The sequence below is a fragment of the Liolophura sinensis genome, chromosome 6 (assembly GCF_032854445.1).
Source record: "Liolophura sinensis isolate JHLJ2023 chromosome 6, CUHK_Ljap_v2, whole genome shotgun sequence".
Taxonomy (NCBI): Eukaryota; Metazoa; Mollusca; class Polyplacophora; order Chitonida; family Chitonidae; genus Liolophura; species Liolophura sinensis.
The window spans coordinates 47,776,484-47,799,384 of record NC_088300.1 but is presented as its reverse complement, the minus strand read 5'-3'; the positions used below and the strand labels follow the sequence as shown (position 1 = coordinate 47,799,384).

Below are 22,901 nucleotides of genomic sequence, written 5' to 3'. Positions count from 1 at the left end.
CCCTGGCTACGACGTTTCCTCTACTCACATTATTGACAGCCACCGTTTATAGGTGTAAACTTCTTCAGTTTGGTGCTAAACAACAAGCAAACAAACAAATTATGAGTACAAATGGAGCTGAAGGAACACCTGCCAATGAGACTCGCTAAGTTATCTACCTAGATTTCAGCATTATACCGGGTACATCACAAAGGTGCTTACACATATACCATAAGTTTCCTCGCACCATAATACTGGCCACCGACGTATAAGTGAAATACATATACGGTGTAAAGAACCAATCAATAAATAAATATAACGATAAAAAAAACACACGATTAAACTGAAACATCGGCATCGACTTCTTCCCAGTCCTTTACACAAACATTTTCAGCGGACTCCTGTCTCGTTTTCATACCCAACATTTGACCAAAGCGGGACATCCAAGAAATGTAAGCCAGTAAGTATTTTTACATGGCGTTTTTCAAGCCATCAGCAAGATTTTCTTAATAAAAGCCATGAATCAGGTTTTCTTACTGATGAAACGAGAACTTTCAGACTGAATTACAATGCCACTGCTAACTGATTACGAAAAATAATTTTATTTCTGAATGCATCGTATTCTTTGCAAAACCCGAAATCAGTCATAAACTAAATGATAAATGAAGGAGCAGTAATTAAATGTTATATATAATGGATTTATTCTTGAGCCCCAGCACCATTACCTCTCATGAAACATATCTACTCTTCGTACTACGTTTCTTATTTCCTTCCTTGTACATGGTATCACAACAAAATGTGCCCTATCTTCAGTGACATTAGTAGCTGTAAATACAAAAATGATGCGACACTTCTGGTGATCTATTGACACCCAACGGCAATTTACACGTCAAAAATTGGGGAATTTATGAAAAAAAAAGACACAACAACCAACATTAAGAGTTTCAACATTTTTTTACACATACAGTTGTAACCAGCAAAGCTGGAAACAGGTCAAAACTTGCCAAAATTTCCAGACTCTTTGATATACAAACCGTGTCATTTCAGAGAGATGTCATACATTTGAAGTTTTCTATATTTGAAATAGCTGCTGGGATAGTGATGTAGTACAAAAGTTGCCTATTGCTGTTTGATTGGTGTTTTAGCAGTACTACCGAAAACGGTTCATTACTCTCCAGCTTTTACATCTGCAGAAGTACGGAACACTGCTTCTAAACACCTATGTAAGAGCACTAGTGGATATAAAGGCTTGGTTTCTTTATTTTTTTTATTCGCTCGTTTCAGGCCATCTTCAGTGATATGATAGCAGTGAGTTTTACCAGTAAAGGAAACTGGATGGCCCAGGTCATTAACAAACTTTCCCACATGTGAAATAAGGATATATTTGAGCTTTTTCTCTGGGCTACAACACTCATGAAAACAAAAATCAACGTACAGCCCCTTTACAGGATCCTGTAGTGAGAAATTTTAGCCTTAGGCTTACAATCCCAGAATATCAAACAATACAGGTAAGATGTCACAAATTATTGTAAGTCTACTTCCAATGACTTCATATAACATTTCCACAAGTTTTTTCACTTTAATTCTCTTGATGAAGAAAGTAGATCTGTTTGTAGGAATTGTATCATCCTCGGAGTACATGGGATAGTATCAGACCAGAAATATGAATACAGTGTATTCTAGCCTGTATGCATAATTGAAACACCATCTTCAGTTTCAGTGCAGTCGTGCACTATACCCAGTTAATACACCTAGTTCAAGTCTTTAATCTACATTCCAAAACCATTGCATTCACGTGCGCGGCACATAGCTGCCTAGCTTACATTCACTGTGTTGCAACTGTTACAACAAATGCAAGTTATCACTCAGTGAATCAATCACTGTTGCAAATTTCTGTCACCAGCTGGCATTCCCAAATCGTTGCATGATCTTTTCTTGTTCTTCCAGGTCTTTCTGCACTTTCTTTCTCATATAGAATATAGGGCAATCCCGGCTGAAGAAACAAGAAAATGCATGAGAAAAAATCGAAAATAATAAAACATGACAATGACAACAACAAAACACTTCACCATGAACATGTACAATGTTACTGACATAATTCTTTACCTAATTCTTTTCGATGTATTTGATCGATCTTTCACGCCCCAATCGACATTATTTTGTGTGTTTGCTAATGTAACAGATGAAAAATATATGCATGAAAGAAGGAATTTTTGCCCCTCACCAAACATGTGATAATTGCAAGATCCATTTCTAACATAATCATTAAACATCAGTTAAAGAGAGAAACATACACATAAATATACAAACCAATGCACTAAATATCCTTTCCATGCTCCCCACCCCCCCACCGGGTCACTTGATCAAGGTCACGCAGAATGAATAGTGTTTCTCCCCATCCCAGTTCATGTACAATGAATGAAAGAATGAATGCTTGGGGTTTAATGTCGTACTTCACAATTTTTCGGTCATATAACGACGAGGGGTCATTAGATGTGTGTGCATATGTCCGCCAAAGTTCTGCCACCACTGAAGTATCATGCCGAAGACACCAGACAAGACACCCCACCCAGTCACATTATACTCACACCTCAGTGGACTAAGTGCCAAACAAGGCAGAAACAAGCACTATTTTAGAAGCCTTTGGTATGACCCGACACGGGTTTGATCCCAGGTCTCAAGACTTCGCGACGCTCTATTTTCATGTACAAAAAGAATCAGTCATCAATTTCCAAATTTGTCAGGAAGAGTTTGAAGTTATTCCCGGACTGAGATCTCATTCAGATTTCAATCTGACGATCCTAAGTACATGTGTCGCCCTGCCAGCCGTACAGATCATAAGTTTGTCACTGAAAAAACCAACACACCAAGTAACTAAATCTCTAAACCACTCTTCAACCTGCTTGAATACTCATATTCATGGGTAACGCCACTTCACATTTGCAATAGTCACCTAAACCCACAACACACTGTTCAGCAATAAACTATGAAATATTTTCAAGTACATTTGAATCTTGTACTTTTTGTCAGCTGAAACACCTGGTGCTTTATATGTAAAATCCCATTTCATGTATCATGTTGCAATAAAAGCCTTGTGTCTAATCCCATGTCTTGTTGTATGTGTTTTGTCTCAAGTCTATCTCTCAAGACTACACAAGCTTATTTTCCTTACTATTTATGTAGTACATCTGTCAACTCCAATCTCAAAAATATGTATCTCCTAACTTTGGTGTGGTACCATGCCATACCTCCACATGCAGCTTGCACTTTTCTCTACAACATAACCTGACCATCAGTATTTTTTAGCTGTAGTTGCTATAAGTGAAGTAGTAACATTTTGTTACCTTGGAAACCTCAAGTTGGGTGGGTAATAACACATGGCATAAAGTTTACAGTTCTCTCAAAAACAAATAAAATTCTGATATATTTTAAGTAGATGCAAACTAAGCGCGCACAAATTTACCATCAGCTTAAATGTCTCTGTGGCAGTATTATCCACTCAGTGCTCCTTCACACCTCACATCAGAGGCAAATCTTGGACCCAACTGCCCAAACTGCACATGTGTAACCTTAAGGGACCTAATCTCAACAAAAATATGATGAAAGCAAATTAATAAAATGTTGATCCAAAGAGGCCCAAAAGCAGTGGTTCTGTCGTAATTACTGTAAATAACCTCAAATTTCCCTCAAGATTACTAAAAGTTGCTTATTTGGCTCTCGGAATTTTACGAAGATATCTTCGTATCTTTGTTTGGGAGGTGGGATTATTCCACTTGACAAATGTTTCAACAACAACAGAAATACTTTGTCTGTCTCTCAAAATGTACGAAATAAATAAACATAACAAGAAAGGCCTTCATGATGAGTAGTCATGTACACAGCGCTGTAAGACATACTGTATTTCACCAACAGGTTTACACTTCAAAGGACATGATACAAGCAGTGACGTAGTTGAAAATGGTTCTGGGGGCCTCCGTGGCTCAGTCGGTTAGCGCAGCGTAGTGACCCAGAAGCCTCTCACCAATGCGGTCGCTGTGAGTTCAAGACCAGCTCATGCTGGCTTCCTCTATGGCCGTACGTGGGAAGGTCTGCCAGCAACCTGCGGATGGTCGTGGGTTTCCGCCGGGCTCTGCCCGGTTTCCACCCACCATAATGCTGGCCGCCATCGTATAATTCTTGAGTACGGCGTAAAACACCAATCAAAAAAAAAAGAAAAAAAAGAAAATGGTTCTGCATGCTAGGTAACAATCAATCTGATACGACAGACCAGGTTGGAAAAGTCCTCCTTCACACTTCACCTAATGGCCATCACCTTTTAAATCTTTTAAAAGTGCTCACTGAACAAGGAAAGATATATTGGCTTGACCATCAATATAGTATAGTATAATATAGTAAAAAAGAATTCCAGTTTATGTTAATATTTCTGAAAATAGATGATTGTAAAAACATAAACGAACTAAGACTACAGGATTAGAAACTGCCTTGAGTATTCTTAAAATTGTGTTCAAATTTGTGCATCAGTTCCATGCATTTAAATCACACGCAAAGCTGGTCCGTACATCGTTTCCTTTATCCGATGTATTATTGATAAAGTGTTTATCTAATTGAAGATACTGAACATTAATACCTCATATTTCGTGAAATGATGGATAAACCTGAGATTCAGATAAGTTTCACTTATAAACCAAAAAGTGAGCTTTCAGAAAGGTCTAGAAATGATGCTTTTGATACCAACGATCAGGTTTTTTTGATAAAAGAGGCCATATACAATGGAGGAATCAATCAGAATTGAGCAAAATGTTACTTGAAAATGAACTCCTGCTGAACTTATAATCTACCGAGCTTTAGGTCAGCGTTACTTTCTGTTTCCTTGTACATGTAATCGTTATCGACTGATCCCAAAGATATCCACCTGACATTTGCCCTCCAACATGTCATTAATACAGTTAAACGTCCTGATGCAGGTCAACATGTTTGACAGATCTCCACATTTTGTGTCAAAGGTTCACACACCACAGTGCTACAGAAATGTTTCAGAAAACAAATCTGTGCATTACAATTGGTGCATACCATAAAATTTCCTCAACAAAAGTGCATTTTTAGGGGCCAATAAATGTCACAAAATATCATTTTTGGTGCAGACATTTTCAATTATCCAGTAGAATATCATCCAATGTTTCTAGTAAACCTCAAAACACCTTTCTAAAATCGATAGAACCCTCAGAATCAGGAAAAATGGGCAAGCTACATGTAGTTATGGATGAAATTTGTAGTCAGTTAGGGTATTTGTAAATACAATTATTAATTATCCAATATATATTGCATATTATCCAAGAATTTACAAAAAAAACTAACCAGAACAAAGAAATGCCTTGTCTGGCAAAGTGCATTCAGAAAACTTTTTGTTTATTCTACTTAATTTACTTATATCTGTTCATCACACCTGTCAAATGGGCAACAAGCTCACCTGGATATTCATTATTCTGTTGTTGATTTTGTTTTTCTTTTTTTTTTTTTGTTTCATTTAAGCTATGACTGGATTAAATATACATGCACAGTTAATGGTTTACATATCTACTGTCAAAGTGACAATCTGCTTATTAAAGTTTCCACATAATCAGCCCTGCTTTTGATATTTACGTAGCTTATCCTTCACATGTCCTCGTATTCGGAAGGCAATGGACAGAATTTCAAATGTTCAACTGACCAAAAGGTAAATGCACCAAACAGAAGTGTCCAACATTCTCAAAGCACAGAAAAACCTGTCACTTTTATTAATCTCTATCACTTATCCAACAAAATATGGGCAAATCATAAGAAAACTGGCCTGTAATAGTTATAAGTATGACCCTTCTCTTAAGGGGCAAGACGATAACAAGATAATTTCAGAAATTTTATATTCCATGCTGAGTATTCGACACCTGTATGTATGGATCCAGTTGGTTTGCAAACTTGATCCACACACAGACAAAATGATTTTTTTCTTTAGCTGATAGGTGTTTTATCTTCTACTAAAAATATTTCCCCTTAATATACAATGGCTGTCAGTATTATGGTGAACAGGGGGAGGGGGAGGGAGCCGGGCGGAACCGAGGTTAACCTACAACCTGGCCAAGGTTGCTCACACAATGAACATGAACACAAACTTTTATCAAAATCAGACAATGTTTGAAGCAATGACACTAATTCTACAACCATAAAGTTTATAAAACTTGCATCTTTATGGTGACACATACAAATCATATTTGCACTATTTTAATGTGCTTAAATTCCACTGAAAAAAGCTGAAAAAAGTTTTACAGCATTACACAGTAGCCAACACCATTCGCTTCACTTAATCTCTGGTTAGACAAGCTGAGTGTGCACTAGACAAATATTCACAGCACTCATCGCACTGAAATGAACAAGCAATAAGAGTCACCGAATAAATTCAACATGCACTGAGCGGGCTGATCTTCACACTGAGGGCTAAGACACACAGTGTAACCTGCGAGTTTCAGGATTCTCTCTGTGTGTAAGGGCCTCCGTGGCTTAGTCGGTTAGCGCGCTAGCGCAGCGTAATCACCCAGGAGCCTCTCACCAATGCGGTCGCTGTGAGTTCAAGTCCAGCTCATGCTGGCTTCCTCTCCGGCCGTAAGTGGGAAGGTCTGCCAGCAACCTGCAGATGGTCGTGGGTTTCCCCCGGGCTCTGCCCATTTTCCACCCACCATAATGCTGGCCGCCGTCGTATAAGTGAAATATTCTTGAGTACGGCGTAAAACACCAATCAAAAAAAAAAAAAAAAAAATCTCTGTGTGTATGGAGGAATTTTTGGGTTTGTCATCTACATGTAGAAGTATCACTAAATGTTTTTAAACCTTTTGTTACCTCATACTTATCCCTTTGTCTGCATTTTTTGATAAGCTATTCTGAAACCTGTCACCTTTGTGATCATCAAACTATTAGAAGAAAAAAAAATGATTTTCCTGGCTCATGGTATTTTATATACATGTGTCGACTAAATGTGTGGCATCATTTTAGAAACAACATCAACAATAAACAGTAACAATGAAGATATGTAATAACAAACATCAACAGATGATCTACTTCAAAAGAAAAAGTGGCCCAAACCTCTTTTTATTTATAAATCATTTACCTTTTTTACCAGCTTTTACTTTTTTAAATCTTCTTCTCAATGTAAGAGGGTATGAAAATAAATAGAAAACTTGAAAATCATCTCATTTGAGGAAAATGTGGACTATACCAGTCATTTTCCACGTTTTAAACCAATTTACAGGATCGGAAAGCCTTGAAAAAAGATCCTCGAAATCATAAAAACATCAACATCTGACAAACTCAAAAAGTGTATTTTATTTTCATTCCATTTTTCGTGGCAGATTGCCCGTAAAACACCCAAAGAAACTGTTGTCACCACATAGTGCAGTAATCTGTGAGCATCTACACTAGTGTAGGAAATCACTACACAGTTTTGTATAGTCAATACAATTCACACACTCATTCTTTGGACATGACCAATCATAAATGCACTTTGCTAGAAAGAAAACTTTAACACCTTTATGATGGATTATGCATTTAGATTAAGGAGGCCTCCATTCAAAACAGGTGTGAGTGCCCTGATAGACTCTTAGAGGGCAAAGTCAACAGAAACGCGTCCTGACCTACATGCAGAGCCTTTGAATACGCCCCAAAGCTTTTCACTTCCTACTTCCTCTGTTTATCCTTCCTGAAATATGAGGTGGGAAAGAGGGGGGGGGGGGGGGGGGGGCGCTGGGAAAGAGTGCCAGGGATCAGGCCACATAATGGTTATCTCCATTGGGCATTAGATGGCTAATCTGTCTTGGAACCCTGGTTGACATCTACACAAGCCCCACTGTGGTGACATTTACCCCTGCCCCACTGTTTACCTGCACTGAAATATGAACCCTGCACGATGCATAATACACACTGAACTACTACTGACACAATCTCTACAATGGCTTCTTTAGAATTCTCCATCTTTAGCGCAGTGTCAAAACACTGAATTCTCTCTGACAAGTTAGACATCTGACAAATAAATTACCAGATCTGCAGTCTCAGCGTAGCTTCTAAGCCCTGCAAATGCCACTTTGTCAAGGGACACTTCCATTGGTTTTTTATGTCTTTTTACAATCATCCACCCCGCCCCAAAAACCCACAAAACATCTTTTTATATACCAATGGAAAGACCCAACCGTTATCTATTTAAATACATTAGCTTTGTCCTCACTAATCTAACTTATCTAACTAAAGATGGTTTTTCCCAGTCACGCTGGCTAAGTTTTTTTTTTACTTGATCTATGTTTAATGAAAATATTTGTAATAATATGTTTATTTATACACTTTCACATGTATGATACAGCACAATTTTTAAAATTTCATCAATAAATTATGCAGATGACAACTTACACTGGCTTTCATTCATGTTACTTGCAAACCAAAGAAATGAACACGAAAACCGTTATACTGAAAACATTTTTGTACAAACTGTAGAACAGGTCACTTTCAAATACCTACAATTTTACAACATTTCTTACAAGTCAAAAATGCCTGCATGACTATTAGATTCTTTAGCACAGATGTAATAAATCCCTATTTTTCTCATAAAGCGTGTTCTCACAACAACGCTTCACGTCATAATCCGTATCTACTGCAGGGGACGGTACACGTACCCAGAAAACAAGCATTCTCTTTACGTCATTTTCTTTGCCACATCTTATAAAGCCATATTCACACATTTTGATTTGTTGCATCAACTATTCAACTTTCCCAGGTGGAATGCCATTTGATACTCTTTATTCACACTGTGTGATTTGTAGAATTCTACAAATTGTACATTTTTACATTATCATGCTTGTCCCGTTTTTCTCAAATTCATTCCTTATTGCATATCACTATTTTGTACTCCTCATGTAAATACATGTATTTAATATCCACCTGTCACCCCTGCTCTATCACTAAAAACTGAGGTGCTAAGCTTAATATTTACCCTTCTCAGGATTATAATCACTTTTAATTATGTTATTTGACATCTAACCCTCATGTAAACACATAGTTACATGTACCCCTATCTTCCCAAATGCTCTCATTCTATTGCTGTAAGTTCTTTCTCTGCAATATGTTTTTTCTTTTTTATTTTTACAATATTCTTGAGGTTAATTGTTACATTACAGTTACCGTTACCAACAGAAAAAATTGCTGTCCTTCTGTAAACCCAGGGAAAATATGGCATTCACCCATGAATGAAAATGTTTTTCCTGAACCTCTTAGGACCCACTATTCTGCGTTTTCCATACCTTTCACATCAAGCACACACATTCGTGTAGAGACTAGTGCTTACTGCATGAACCTGTATTTTGGTAGCTTATTTGTGTGACAGACCATTCAGAAAATAATAATGAAATATGAAGATAGGGGTAATCATATGTTTACATGATATTTAACACTGCAAATAAATATATTCAAGGATCTGTTAAATTCTTTTTCAAAGACTTTCAAAGTCATAAAACCATTTCACCAAATCACTTTTAAGGATTTCAAGAATCCCTTGAATAAATTTATATGTATATAAACATAAGCGTAAATTTTTAAATCTCAAGTTCACATACCACATCACATCAACATTTGTGTGTCAGATAAATGCCAGTATCAAAATAAAGTAGCTAAAACAAACTGTCTGTTTCTAAAAACTTGCGATAGAACACACATACGTGAACAGTATATAGATGAACATGAAGTAGACTAACTCTAGCTCTTTCATCAAAGGCATTATTTTTCACTCATACAGAAGGGTTTATATCTAAAAAAAAAGAAATAAAACAACATTCTTATCAACCTGCATACAGAAAATGTATGGGGCAAAACCAGGTGTATTAATTCTTTCATCTATTTATTTGCTTAGTGTTTAACATCGTGCTCCACTGTAACGTAAACCTTACTGATCGTTTCCCGATCGGCTGTGAAGTCACCAAGCTTTACCTAAACGGAGTTATTGACAGCCCCTAAAGGCAGGTGTATGATTTGATCTCCAGAATACCTAGCCAGAAGCTAAGGTAAATATCCCGGTTAATATACACAGCGACTACTGATAATGTCCTCCATAGTGACCCATCAGTCCTCAGTTTGGTCCTCATCCATTTAATTAAGGAAATAAAAACATCCATCATAATTCTATCTGGGATCCACAAATACAAATAATGAGGAAAACTAAACTGAACAAGTTCAAAATTGATCAATTACATGCATCATTTCATTTTAATTACAGAATTTACACAACTGACAATACATGAAATTGGCTCAGGTCTGATGACCTCTGAGCATTTCCAGGAAACATTCACCATCCAGGCCAGGTGGAAGTGTTTACTGGCAGTTAATTTATTAGACCAGTATATATGTGTCTGATCAGTGGTACAGTTGAAAAGTTTAAACAACAGGGAGACTTTCCTAAGTTGTTTGTCGCTTCGAAACTCGATAATTACCAACAGCTACTACCAGCATTTCTCCATATACTACACACTGGAGACTTTGTACCATGACAATTAGAAATGGTCAGTTCTCAAACAAGCCTTAGAAATAAACAATTTTTTCTGCCAGTTTGAGAGCTTTTTAACCAATGCACGTTAAAGCTAGAATTTCACTATAGAGCACGTAAAATATGAGTGTGAGCTTTGACTGTATTACAAAAACCACAGGCTACCAGGGTTTATTGTGGGAAACACCTGCATCAATACCATAATACACAGAAAATACATTTAATTGACTACAATTTTTCCATCAATTTTAAAATTCTGCTGTAATTTAACATGGGTTTGTTGAGTACACTTTGATTTTTTTTTTTTTTTTTAAGAAACAATTACTTCAGGGACAACATTCACATATCTTTTTCCTAATTTTTCGTAACATTTCTCAAAAATAATGTCATTTATGCACAACAAACTGGACAATGTCTTTTGAGAAAAAGATGTTTTGTGAAAGTGGACCCAGGGGGGACAAAAAAATGGTACAGCAAATACACCGCCACTAGGCGCCTTGGTACAGATTATGTGTCTGCAATCTATGTATAATGTTATGCATCGTTAAAAGCCTAACCTGGACAAAGAAAAGTGTCGTTACACACTAGTGTGAATGTACTGTACATTAAGTTTTGTGTTACCTAAGATAACAAAAGCTTATAATATGGTTCACATATTTGCCTTTAAATACAATTTCTCACATAATGGAGTCACGTAGGCTTTGAAAAGAAATCACCACATTCTATGTAAAACCGGTTGCCTAGTATTTGTAAATAATATATCAGGTTATGTCTTCTCTGGTTGTAGAAGTCAACAATGGATGAAACTTAACCACCAGAAAACCATGACAACTGTCAGATTTGTTCAGCCTGGCAAAGACTTCTATTCTTCACACAGTTGACACTGACAGGCCCCAATTCACATAAATTCTATTTACAATTTCCATTTATTCCGGAGTTATACAATGAAATTCAAATGATGTGTACATAGGCAGACATTTATTAATTCATCTGATTGAAGTTTTATGCTGAACTCATGAATTTTTCACTGATACAAAGCGGACACTTGGGCATAGGAAAATGGGCATGGTCAATGCAAAACTAAGGATCACTCATAAGTTCTGGCAGACAAATCTTCCCAAACAATTGGACAGGAAGCCAGCATGTGTTTGACTTCAACTCACAACAATCACATAGGTGAGAGGCTCCTGGAAAGGCAGACATATAAAAGTGTTTTGCCCTAATTTTTATGTAACTCAAGACTGTATTTTGACAGCCCATACAAGCATAATCATGAAAATATAAACAATTTGACGACATTTTTTGCATAATGAATGAAACACCATTTGCAAATATCAGACACTTTTGCTTCATTCCAGTCACCAGGATTTATCTCCCTTGGCCTTTTCTACAATTTGATGAAAACTAAAAAAAAATGTACACATTCACTGACCACAACAGAATACAAGAATTTTCAGAAAAAGACAAGCAGTTTTAATCACCAAAAAATGAAATCAGCTTGTACTCACTATTTCAGCATTCAAGAATACTTCATTTATTTTTTTTACTACTCCTGATTTAAAATACTCCTTACAATTTTTTTTTTTTTACTTTATAATGCTCTATAAAATCAATATACCAACTTGACTTTGAAATGTAACCACATCAGTTTTGCGAAAAAACCTAACTGGGTTTAAAAAAAGTACACTAAATGATGATAAATTTCGTCCATGACCACCTTGCCCATTTTTCCTAATTCAAGGTGTTCAAAAAAAGAAAGGAAATTTTAATATCTTAAACCTATCGTAATAAATACCATTTCATGTTTGTATTGAACTAGTCGCACTTGTACGGGCTCATTATCAACATGATATGAGGAGTTCATACTCCCTCAGTGCATGACATACTTATGGTATATCAGATGAACTCAACTTTCAACAGACACCTGAATGCACTTTTGTATAATCCAAACAATTAATATCAATGTGAAGACGATTTGTACTGATACATAACTGCAACAACCAGCTGTCTACACTTTCTCTGTTGGTTGGTCCACAGGTTTATCGCCTTTTTTAAATATGGAACTTTCACTTAATGAGGAGACTGAAAGCAAGACGTAACACTTTTTGTTTGATGTGACAGCTACTGTAAATTTGCACTTGTTTTCATAAAAAAATCCAAAAGAAAGACACATGTACAGAAAAAAATTTACTTCAGGCTAATTTTGATCTTTTCAGAATATTTTTTATATTTTATATTATCCACATTACTCTTCTTACACCAAACTGGCAAACAGGGATTAAAGATGAAAGGTACAAACTGTATGAGCAGCAGTTTATACAATGGCTGGTGAATGACTGGCGTTCAATGACATGGTTAATTTTAACTCTTCTGTTTTTGTCTTAATCATGCACGGAAAGTTTCCTCTAGACATTCCTAATCTCTGCCTCCTAAAAAGGATCATTGTGTTTTTTCATTCTCTCTTTTTGTTTTTTTTTTTTGGATTTACATTCATAGCTTGCGCTCTAATTCTTTTCAATCCTCATACTCTATGCCTCAGCAAACTTGACTAGCCTGTCACAATTTACCATCAGCTCCCACAGAAATGTCTATATTAAACTAAAAATGGAGATTCCACGTCATATTTGGAATGTCATTTTAGAGCATATTTTTGAACTCTGGAAATTAACATTTTTGTCATTTGATTAAGGTTCTCTAGTGAGGAATGCATCAAAATTCTAGTGTCCTGTATAAAAACAAAGCATTGTGATAAGGTTTTACCTTTTCACATCATTCAGAAATGGTTTTTGTGGAATGAACTCCAGATACATACAATGCCACACGTATATGTCACACACCTTCAGACTTAAATCAACAGCCACACAGGTGATTGCTAAATTTCAGCATGCAGCATTTGGTCAAGGCAGAATGTCTGCACTGAGTGAAGCTTTAGTCTATTGAGGCCATGACAGTAACAATCCTCCTTTTAATATAATAAATTTCTAAGATAGATGCATAACAACAACATCTTGTTACTGTTGATGTGGTTTATAACATGGTAGTTGTAGTGCTGCATCACTTGGAAAAACACAAGCATCACACTTTGAGGAGAAGAAAACATAAAAACATTACCCTATAGGCTGAAAAGAACACATTCTTTTCTATCTGATGGTGACTACTGCATAATTTTTGGCCACTTTTTCCTCACCATACACGTAAAGCCTGAAAACGGCAAAGCTGGCAAAAATCGCCGAGTTCCATCGCGTCCTCCATCTTTAATACCCTGCAATTTATGCTGGGGAGGGGTTGCCTCTCAGCTAATTAGGGTGGTTAAAACTGCAGACTTTGTTCGTGTAAACTCAGAACCTACGTCCAACATTCTGGCTTCCCAATCATCAAGCGAAAAACAAACTGTACTGTTCACTACCTTCTGGGAAGAAGAGCTCTACCAGAAATGTATGAACTGCACTTCGGCGGTTTCCAACAGCAATTCTCCTCCTAACACAGAAGACTTCAGGACTGGTTCTTAGGCAAAAAGGAATTGGCCACAGCTGATTTTGGCGCTGACTTTATTTATAATTGATGGTAACTTGAGGTACACATTAGTATTTTTTTGTGGCATGCACCTGCGAGGAAATACATTTAAGTATACTGAACTTTAAAGTACAGAATTGTCAGTGGAAAACGTAAGAAGTGCATGTTATCTCGAGTTTGAGGGCTATACGCCTTCTTGAACAAGTCTGTTTCACTTCTGAACAGTGAGTTTGTCAAGACTCACACAAACATGTGTGAAAAACTTAAGGCTTTCAAACTAACACTATACTTAATACAAACAATGTTAGTTCGCCATGGCAATTAATTTATGTGCAACTGTTCATGTAAACTTTAACAATCAAATCTACACTTACATAGTACATATTTCTCAGCAAATTGTACCCCACCCCCCACCCCCCAGTAAAACCATCTGCCACTGCACAGGCTAAAAAGATCACCTAATGGACAGACAGAATATCTGCAGGGTGTCACAATCATGTGACTGCTGCATAGTGATTGGCCAACACTGCAGACATCAAAGGCTTGAGCAACAGGAAAATGAGTTTAAAAAACACACAATCACAACTGGCTAGTCCATCAAACTTTTTGGGGATTTTTTTTGACAATTATATCCAAATGTTCATCACATAGCAAATATGAGAGCCAATTTCACAAACTTCCATGAAAAACACTGTATGAGTTTGTTGCCATTTACGCGGTTGCAAGATCAACCACTGGTCAATGACCCATGGGGGTCAAGGTCAAACGACCCATATCCACCTTCTGATCACTTCCACATTACCAGTATTCTGCAACTATTTCCACTGTTTTGATGACTACCTAAGTGAAGCCACAAGGTAGGCCTAAATAGAGAGCTGTTAAACACATGCATGTAGGTTACTTTACAAGATGTCAATCTTTTTACTATGTACACTACCACAGGCAATAAAGGTACCAAACGGTATGTTACCGTTACAACCCTCAAAACAGCACAAGCAGTTTCGATAACCTTTTGGTGACATAAAATTAAAAGGATAATAAATGAAAGCACAACATAATTAAATATAAATACCAACAAAACACTGAAGAAAACATCATGACGGGAAGCTAATATCTGACCATAACACATGGTCTATTTCGTTGAGCGCACTGACACGGCATACTTGGGTGAAACTACTTCCGGCAATTTCTTTTCATGCCTTTATGATGGGCCACTCTCGATTCTCACCAATAGACCCATAAAAAAAAATTCTACTAAAGAAAACTTGGTGATGGCCAGAGGCAGTGAGGAGCTTGCCTGGTGAGGAGGTATGTAAGTATGTATTTTTCTTTTGTATGTATGCTTAGAGTTTTACTTTGTAATTAGCAATTTGTCATATGACAGCAACAAGTCCTTAGGTGTGTGTACACACACAGTGTTTCCTTGTGGCAGGGTGAAAGAATGAATAAATGAATGAATGGATGCTTGGGGTTTAACAACTTTTCAGTCATGTGATGATGAAAAATATGAGTCATCAGGTGTTTATATATAGTCTGTCTTCTTGTGGAAGGGCGAGTCCATGCCACCAATGAACTGTCATGCCATACCTGGCATGGCACCCACCCAGTCACATTATAATGTCACTGGGCAAACCGGTCCTGTTTCCTAGCTCTAACCTCTCAGTGATCAGGCAGCGACAAGTACCATTTTTGACTGTGGTATGACCCAACCCGGGTTTGATCTCCGGGCTCCCGACTTCAAAGCGGACACTCTAGCCATTAGGCCATCAAAGCAATTCATGTGTGTGGCAGGGTGAGTCCATGACGCCCAAGTGCTGCTACAACTGAAGTATCATGCCCAAGACACCAAGCATGACACCCTTCTCAGTCACATTAAACTGACGCAGGGCCAACCAGTCCTGTTTCCTTGCTCTAACCTCTCAGTGTTGAGCACCAAGCAAAGCAGGAAGAAGTACCATTTTTAAAGTCTTTGGTATGACCTGACCTGGGATAGATCCGATCTCCCGACTTCGAAGTGGATGCTCTAACCATTAGGCCACCAAAGCGGTCCACGTGTGTGGCAGGGCAAGTCTATGTCACTAAAATGCTGCCACCACTCAAGTAACATTCCGAGGGCACCAGACATGACACCCCACCCAGTCACATTACACTGACACTGGGCAAAACCAGTCCTGGTTCCTTGCTCTAACCTGTCAGTACTGAGCACCAAGCGGGGCCGCAAGTGTTTGGTATGTACCCTGGGTCTCTTTATAACTATGTGGCGGACATTCTAACCAACAGGCCACTGAAGCTGTCTTGTGAAGAAGTAACCATGGTAGGTACAGTGTACAGCTGTTGTATAAAATGCCCCTAAGCTTAATCCTGTGCCTCCTATCGAAAAGTAGATGCTGTAACCACTTGCCAACATCAGGTACAGGTGTTGATGAGCAGTGACCTTACCTGGTACAGAGCACATCCTCGTGAAGACTTCCCTGACAGCGTTGACATTGGGTCCACAGCCGGGAGAACTTCTCCTCCAGGTGACCCATCTGTGCCACCTCCTTCTGGTACAACTCAGACTCCTTAGGTCGGCAGTACTTACACACAGCATCTCCTGTCACACAGACAAATATCATCACTGAATATGTAAATTTTCACTGTTATCTGTACATTTTGACAGCATAGGTAAAGAGCTCAACACAAAAAAAAGAAACAAATAAAAGGAATATGTTTTCACAAAACCTAATCTCCATTTAAATACACTTCAAGCTGATCAATGTTTATGGTATTGTGATTTAAGAATTAATGGCTTCATTCACCGCGTATATGACGTGATAACTGCAGTAAACAAACGGAAGTGTCCATTGTTTTGGGATATGTGCACGCTTGTTGTTGGGTGAGTTTCAGACATTCCTAAAGTATGTCTTCCCACGAAGGTTTCAGTCGGGAGTGTTCACATGTGGAAATAAAACTAAAAAGAGATCGCAAGACAGTAAACATATATAACCATAGATATTCAGCTAAAAAGGTGACAAGTGCCTATGCAAGAAGCTCCGGCAGTCAGCAGCAGTGAATGAACATGCGAAAAAAACTGTCTACACGTACGCCGGTACCGTAGGGAGGATGTTACCAGTTAATGAAAACATGAAGTACAGGATGAAGGCCTGCAGGCTTGGATATTTCCGAAACTTACTTGCCACTTGTCACATTGGAAAAAGAGGTAGGGCTTATATGGGCGCGCTGAAAAAGACTTTTTTATTCGCCATATAAAATGATGAACACTGGACATTTTTGACTTGATCATCAATATTTCAATGGAAAATTAAAATAAATAAATTAACGTGTACATAGAATTTTGCTGTTGTTTTTCAATGTTTAAACTTCGTTATGTTGACGTACATGTAGATTGCACGGCTTCATGTTGATGATGTCATATAGTTGGTTTTCATACGTTTAAACTGTATGCGGTACCAACCGATCCTCCTTGCGGTTGGAACAACCCTGCTGAACGCTACGACGTTACTCTTCAACAACATTGTTAGGTCGCGTGAATATATGCAATAAATGTGATATATGCAGTTGACATCTCTATTCTCTGTGCTGTACGCATTTGCCAGTGTTAGAATTAGATTTATTTATTTATTTATTTGACTGGTGTTACACATGTGCGCCATACTCGAGAATATTTCACTTCTGCGAACACAGCCAGCATTATGGTGGGAGAGAATCGGGTAAAGCCCACAGGAAACCCACGACAATCTGCAAGTTGCTGACAGATTGTCCCACTAACAGCTGGAGAGGAAGCCAGCATGTGTTGGACTTGAACTCACAGCGACCGCATTGGTGAGAGGCTCCTGAGTCACTGACGGTATCTAGATAAAAAACTCAAAATGCTGTAGACCTTATTACTGATAAAATAAACAGAACAAAGGAAAAACCACATGAAAATCTTTTAAATTTTGTCAGAAAGCTATTTTACCAGGGGTGTTAATGTTAACACACAAGTTATATGTATGGGTAATGAGAAAACAAAATGACAACATCATATCTAAGTCAACACACCTCAAAATAAAAGAAAAAAAACAGCTTTTTTTTTCAATTTGCAAATAAAATCCAAGAGAAGACACATAACATGAAGTAGCCAATAATAGCCACTGAACAACAAAAACTTTTTTTTAAAAATAACATTTTGATAAAAAAAAGTTTTATCAACATACATACCTTCCACTTCAAGTACAGCTTTACATCCAATACATTTGCTCTTTTTCTTGGTAAAAGCGGCTAGGCCTCCCACTTTGGATGTGACAACAGTCTTTGTTCTGGTATGCTCCCCTCCTGAAAAATATCATTAAGGTCCAGCCAAATTTTAAACAAATTTCATTCTGAACACAATGCTTTTATACAAAAATCTATCAATTGAACAGGAAATTTTTTCTATCAAATTAAGGAAAGCAATATCACTTTGATGGGTAGCTCCAATTTCCTGCTCATTTATTTCCTTAACACAAAGCTCCTTGAATGAATATCAGCATTTAGCCCATAAAAGTATAGTAGGACTATGCTGGAAGTAATGTCACCATGTAGCCCAACCTAGGCAGAACCTCAATGACAATCATTTGCTCAAGGAGTGGCCAAATTTACATTTCACCATAGAAAATAATGAATCCATGATATAACGCCTGTTCATGTCAAAAAAAAAAATTGCATATATCTCCATTCTGCTAGTTTTAATTTTCATTCAATAATGTTTCAGAATAATGCCTGTCTTTTAATGAAAGGTCTTTGGAACCATGACAGAATAACGCGTCCCATACACAAAATGATTTCAGTTCATCAACTAACTCCGCTTAAATTTTACGTCATAAAACATCATGATTACTACAGGTTTACAAAGGTAGAGAAAACATGGTGCAGTCTAGCACCTGGCGAATCATTAACAGACACATTTATTACGATATGATATCAGCCCCTGCTACATGTACTTAACAGTGCTGCCTTACTGGGATGCCATGTCAACGACACTCAACTGGATTTCAACTCAAGTTAGTATATACATGTACCTACACAAGGTAACCCAGTGCTGAGTGATATTAACGAAGTATACAATTTGTCTGCATAATAGCCATAGAAATGATGCAGATTTCAAGCTGAATTTCAAATATCTACTGGTTTAGCCAGGCTTTGAAATTAGGTTACCTTAATTTCACTTTTTCTCTTATTTGGTCACTCGGTATGTCTGTCTGTCAGGCGTGTTTTTCTTGTCCTTCATGCATGTATTTATTTCCTTAGAATACATTAAATGATGTAAAGTTTCACCCGTCAGTTAGTGTCGTTCACTTTTGCACTGGCTGAGTTAAGATGACGAAAGTGGGTGATCAGCCCCCAGAATTTGAATATTATCATTGACTTGTCGAACATGTCCTGCCAAAAAATGGACTTGTTCGTCAAAATTTGTGTGCAGCATGGACAAGTGTCCGGTTGAATACTTGGTATTGAAATTTTGCACCTACACAAAATTTTGCTGCTTTTACATAAATTTCGGTTTACCAAGCAATCAACTAATGGTCTGACCCACGACTACATATGACCCATTTTCAGTAGCACCGTGTGCGAGTCCTGCATATGCGGAGTCAGATAGGATTTGTCCGCTTTGCCGACGTATCAGGAGTTCACACAACACTGCCTGGCTATAGTTCAGAATAAAGTGCATGTTTTATGATTATCGGTATGCAAATATATCCAGGTGTCGCCAGCGACAGGTAAGTTTATTTTTTGGCCTTTCGTCGGCAAAAATCAGGCCATCAACGGATATAATAGACACATGGAGATTTCGAGCCATGTGATTATACATGTATGTTGTCACTTTAAAAGCATCGTCTGCTGGTAATTTGCAAGTAAGGATTGGCAGGGTGCTAAGTTCTGTTATACATGAAGTTCTGCTTTGTACATGAAGAGCTCTGCACTTTGACAGATATTTGACATGGTCATGCTCACACTCACCAGTCTCCAATGACCAGCCAATGATCTCTTGAATTATGGATACACTTTCTTTGCCTGCATGCGAAACTTAAGGTTATTTACTGTATGTGTCTTAAGACCCCGTGGATCAGCTGGTAAGGACACCTGAGGTGTGGATCCAATCCCAGCCTTGAACAGGGGACTTGTAGATTCATTGCTTCCCACTATTTGTGGGTCAGTGGTTCACAACAATCATTTCATTATCTGTATTGAAACATATGCGCATCTGTTTAAACGGTTTGCCCTCAACTTGCCAAAGCTCGTTGATTTACCCCGAACACTACATCCATAAAACTGACTGCCACTGTGCTAATGAAAAATTCCTGGGGATGGCAATTAAGACATCCCCCAGGCTGAAAGTCCGTTCAAAACTGAAGGCTTGACTTACTTAACAACACTGACTCTGCCTTCTTCTCACCAAGGATTGGTTCGAATATCCTCATCAACGGTTTGGACAGTTGATTCTCTAGATAGTACTGAGTGTCTATAGGAATGTTGTTCTCCAGTACATATATAGGATCCTGTCAAAGAAATACACATTGCCTACATCAGTTCTGACATGTCTGACACAAAATATCAGCTCCAGTGGTACACAAGTGAGTGATTCAGTGATTGCTTTTGCCACGTCTGCCAGCAGTGTGGGGAACGTCTGCCAGCAGTGTGGGGAATGTCTGGCAACAACTTGGTTTTATTACAAGAAACTGCCTGTGAAACATTAAATTTGTACGTGAGCTTCTTGAAAAAGGAAATACTGAAAATGTGAGTGTTCCACATTAGAATAGTGTGCACACTTAAGCATTCTAACCCAAATGTCTTGAGAAAAACAAATAATGAGAAATTGGACAATGTCCCTGAAAAGATGGCACTGGAGAGTTCTGCTGTTGAGTTAGCCTGTTTGAGGCTGATGGAGAAGTGCATATATAATACAATCCTAAAACGCTGTAAAAGGTTGCATTGGAAGACAGTGTAAAGGGAGATAACTACATGCATGAGCACATGCAGAGCTAGCTTTTGCATGCCTCATGAACAGCAAGTGGCGGCCACACCAATAATTCTCTGTTCCACAAACAGGAACACACACTGAGGGAGCTCATTTGTTTGCGGGACAATACTACTGCTGAATAACACAAGCAATTGGATGCCGGCTTTGTGATGATTGACAGACTGGAACCAAGCACATGCATAAGATCCATGCGCAATGTAAATGAAAAGTCTAGTCTTTGGCTTTTGAAAGTAATATAAATTAATGGACAACAAAGCCCAGCTGTGAGAAGTGATATGCTTCACTACTGTACAATACTACCTCAGACTTCATGTATGCCGCTGTACCCTTTGATGCTGCAATGATCACATAAGGCACCCGGTCGCCCAATTGGGGGGCACCTGCGGGGTCACGCTTCCTCATCCTGAGAAATAAGAAATGTAAATCTTACTTATATTTGACTTTGGCCAGGTAACACAAATAAAAATATGTATGTTTGATATGACAATGTGCAGGGATAAATACAGCTTTTTAGATTGTGCCCCCTCTAAGTGGTCTAATCTGGGCTAAACTATTAAGATATTAGGAAAAATTAAATTAATGCTTTATTTACCACCTGTTGTTGTCAAAGTTGCATATAAACCTCTGTACAGTCAGTGAACATGATTGTAGGGAATTTTTTCCAACATTTAAAAGGCTTTTTAGAGTGTTCTGTAATTTGAGTATCTGTATTAAGGGTATCAAAACGTTCTTATATTTGACCCCGATGTGGCAGTAAAGGGTTCAATGACTTCATAGGAAACTAAGGGTATTCTTATTTATTTTAAAATGAACAAGCTTTAACATAATGATAAAAATCCATGCTACAATCAGAGGCAGGATTAAAACCGCCTTTATGTCAATGTTCTATATCCATGGCAGTTTTGCATTAGAGTAGTGTTATGTTTGCTCCAGTTGTACATGTACAGTACAGCTCAGGCTAAATCTTAAACGTTTACCACTCGTAACACACTATGAGACACTGATTAACGCTCTATCGACACCTGACAAACCCTCTACTGAACTGTGTCGGAGACCTGCTGAGGCACGTAGGATTATCATCGGAAGGTGTGAATATAGTTCCATATAACGAAGGTGCAGACATAATCTGTTCAGTTATGTGAAAATATACTAGCCGTCAAGGCGGAAAATTTATCTTGCAATGTATAGCCTACCTTAGCACAATAAAATCAGTTCATCAACTTAATTGTGGGAGTAAATATGTGATCAAAGTCCTCTATTGGTGTCGATGGTTGTCGCAGGTCTACTGATTTTGATATGCATTTAAATTATGAAATACAGAACCTTGCCACAGAGACTTTACAGTGAACTCACCCAATCTCTGCATGAACTTCACAAACCAATGAGACTTTCCTGTGAATCAAGCACATGCACTACCGCACCCTTCCTGCCCAGGGCATTGTCCCAACACAGGCAGACAGCAGTCTTGTGTCTTATCATTTATCGCTTTTAATGCAATTTATATTACTGCAAGAATAGACTAAGCCTCATATCAAAGAACTAAAAGAAAACAACTCAAAACATTTAAGTTCAGGGCAGAATCAGGCATCACCAAGCTGCAAACTTTTCACGGTTGGCTACTTCCGGTTAATGGACATGTATGCCTAGCCACAGCTATCTGTGTTTTCAAATAGTAACCCCAAATGGTTTCATTTTTTTTTTTAATTAGAATGGTGTGCTTACGAAGTTTTCAAGATTAGCCTACACAAATGATTGTCTACAGACTTGCTAACCAAATTGCCACCCGGCAAGTCATAAAGAAGAGGGATTTACACAGAAACAGAGAAAACAACAGTTTTGAGAGATTAATGTATTCCTCTTGTT

At 37.9% G+C, this 22,901-nt stretch overlaps 1 protein-coding gene across 2 annotated transcripts in view; it reads right to left on the bottom strand.

Annotated features, from left to right (window-relative positions):
* Nucleotides 1-656: 656 nt before the first annotated feature.
* The window catches only part of LOC135467625 (DNA polymerase delta catalytic subunit-like), a 46,412-nt gene continuing 24,167 nt past the window's right edge, over nucleotides 657-22,901 (bottom strand). For both annotated transcript variants that reach the window (XM_064745403.1, XM_064745404.1), the window contains exons 21-25: nucleotides 21,339-21,441; nucleotides 20,424-20,556; nucleotides 18,239-18,352; nucleotides 16,478-16,631; nucleotides 657-1,972 (exon numbers count right to left, since the gene is read on the bottom strand). In XM_064745403.1, coding sequence (XP_064601473.1) covers nucleotides 1,876-1,972; nucleotides 16,478-16,631; nucleotides 18,239-18,352; nucleotides 20,424-20,556; nucleotides 21,339-21,441 — 601 coding nt within the window. In that variant the 3' untranslated portion in view covers nucleotides 657-1,875. The remainder of the gene's footprint in view (nucleotides 1,973-16,477; nucleotides 16,632-18,238; nucleotides 18,353-20,423; nucleotides 20,557-21,338; nucleotides 21,442-22,901) is intronic.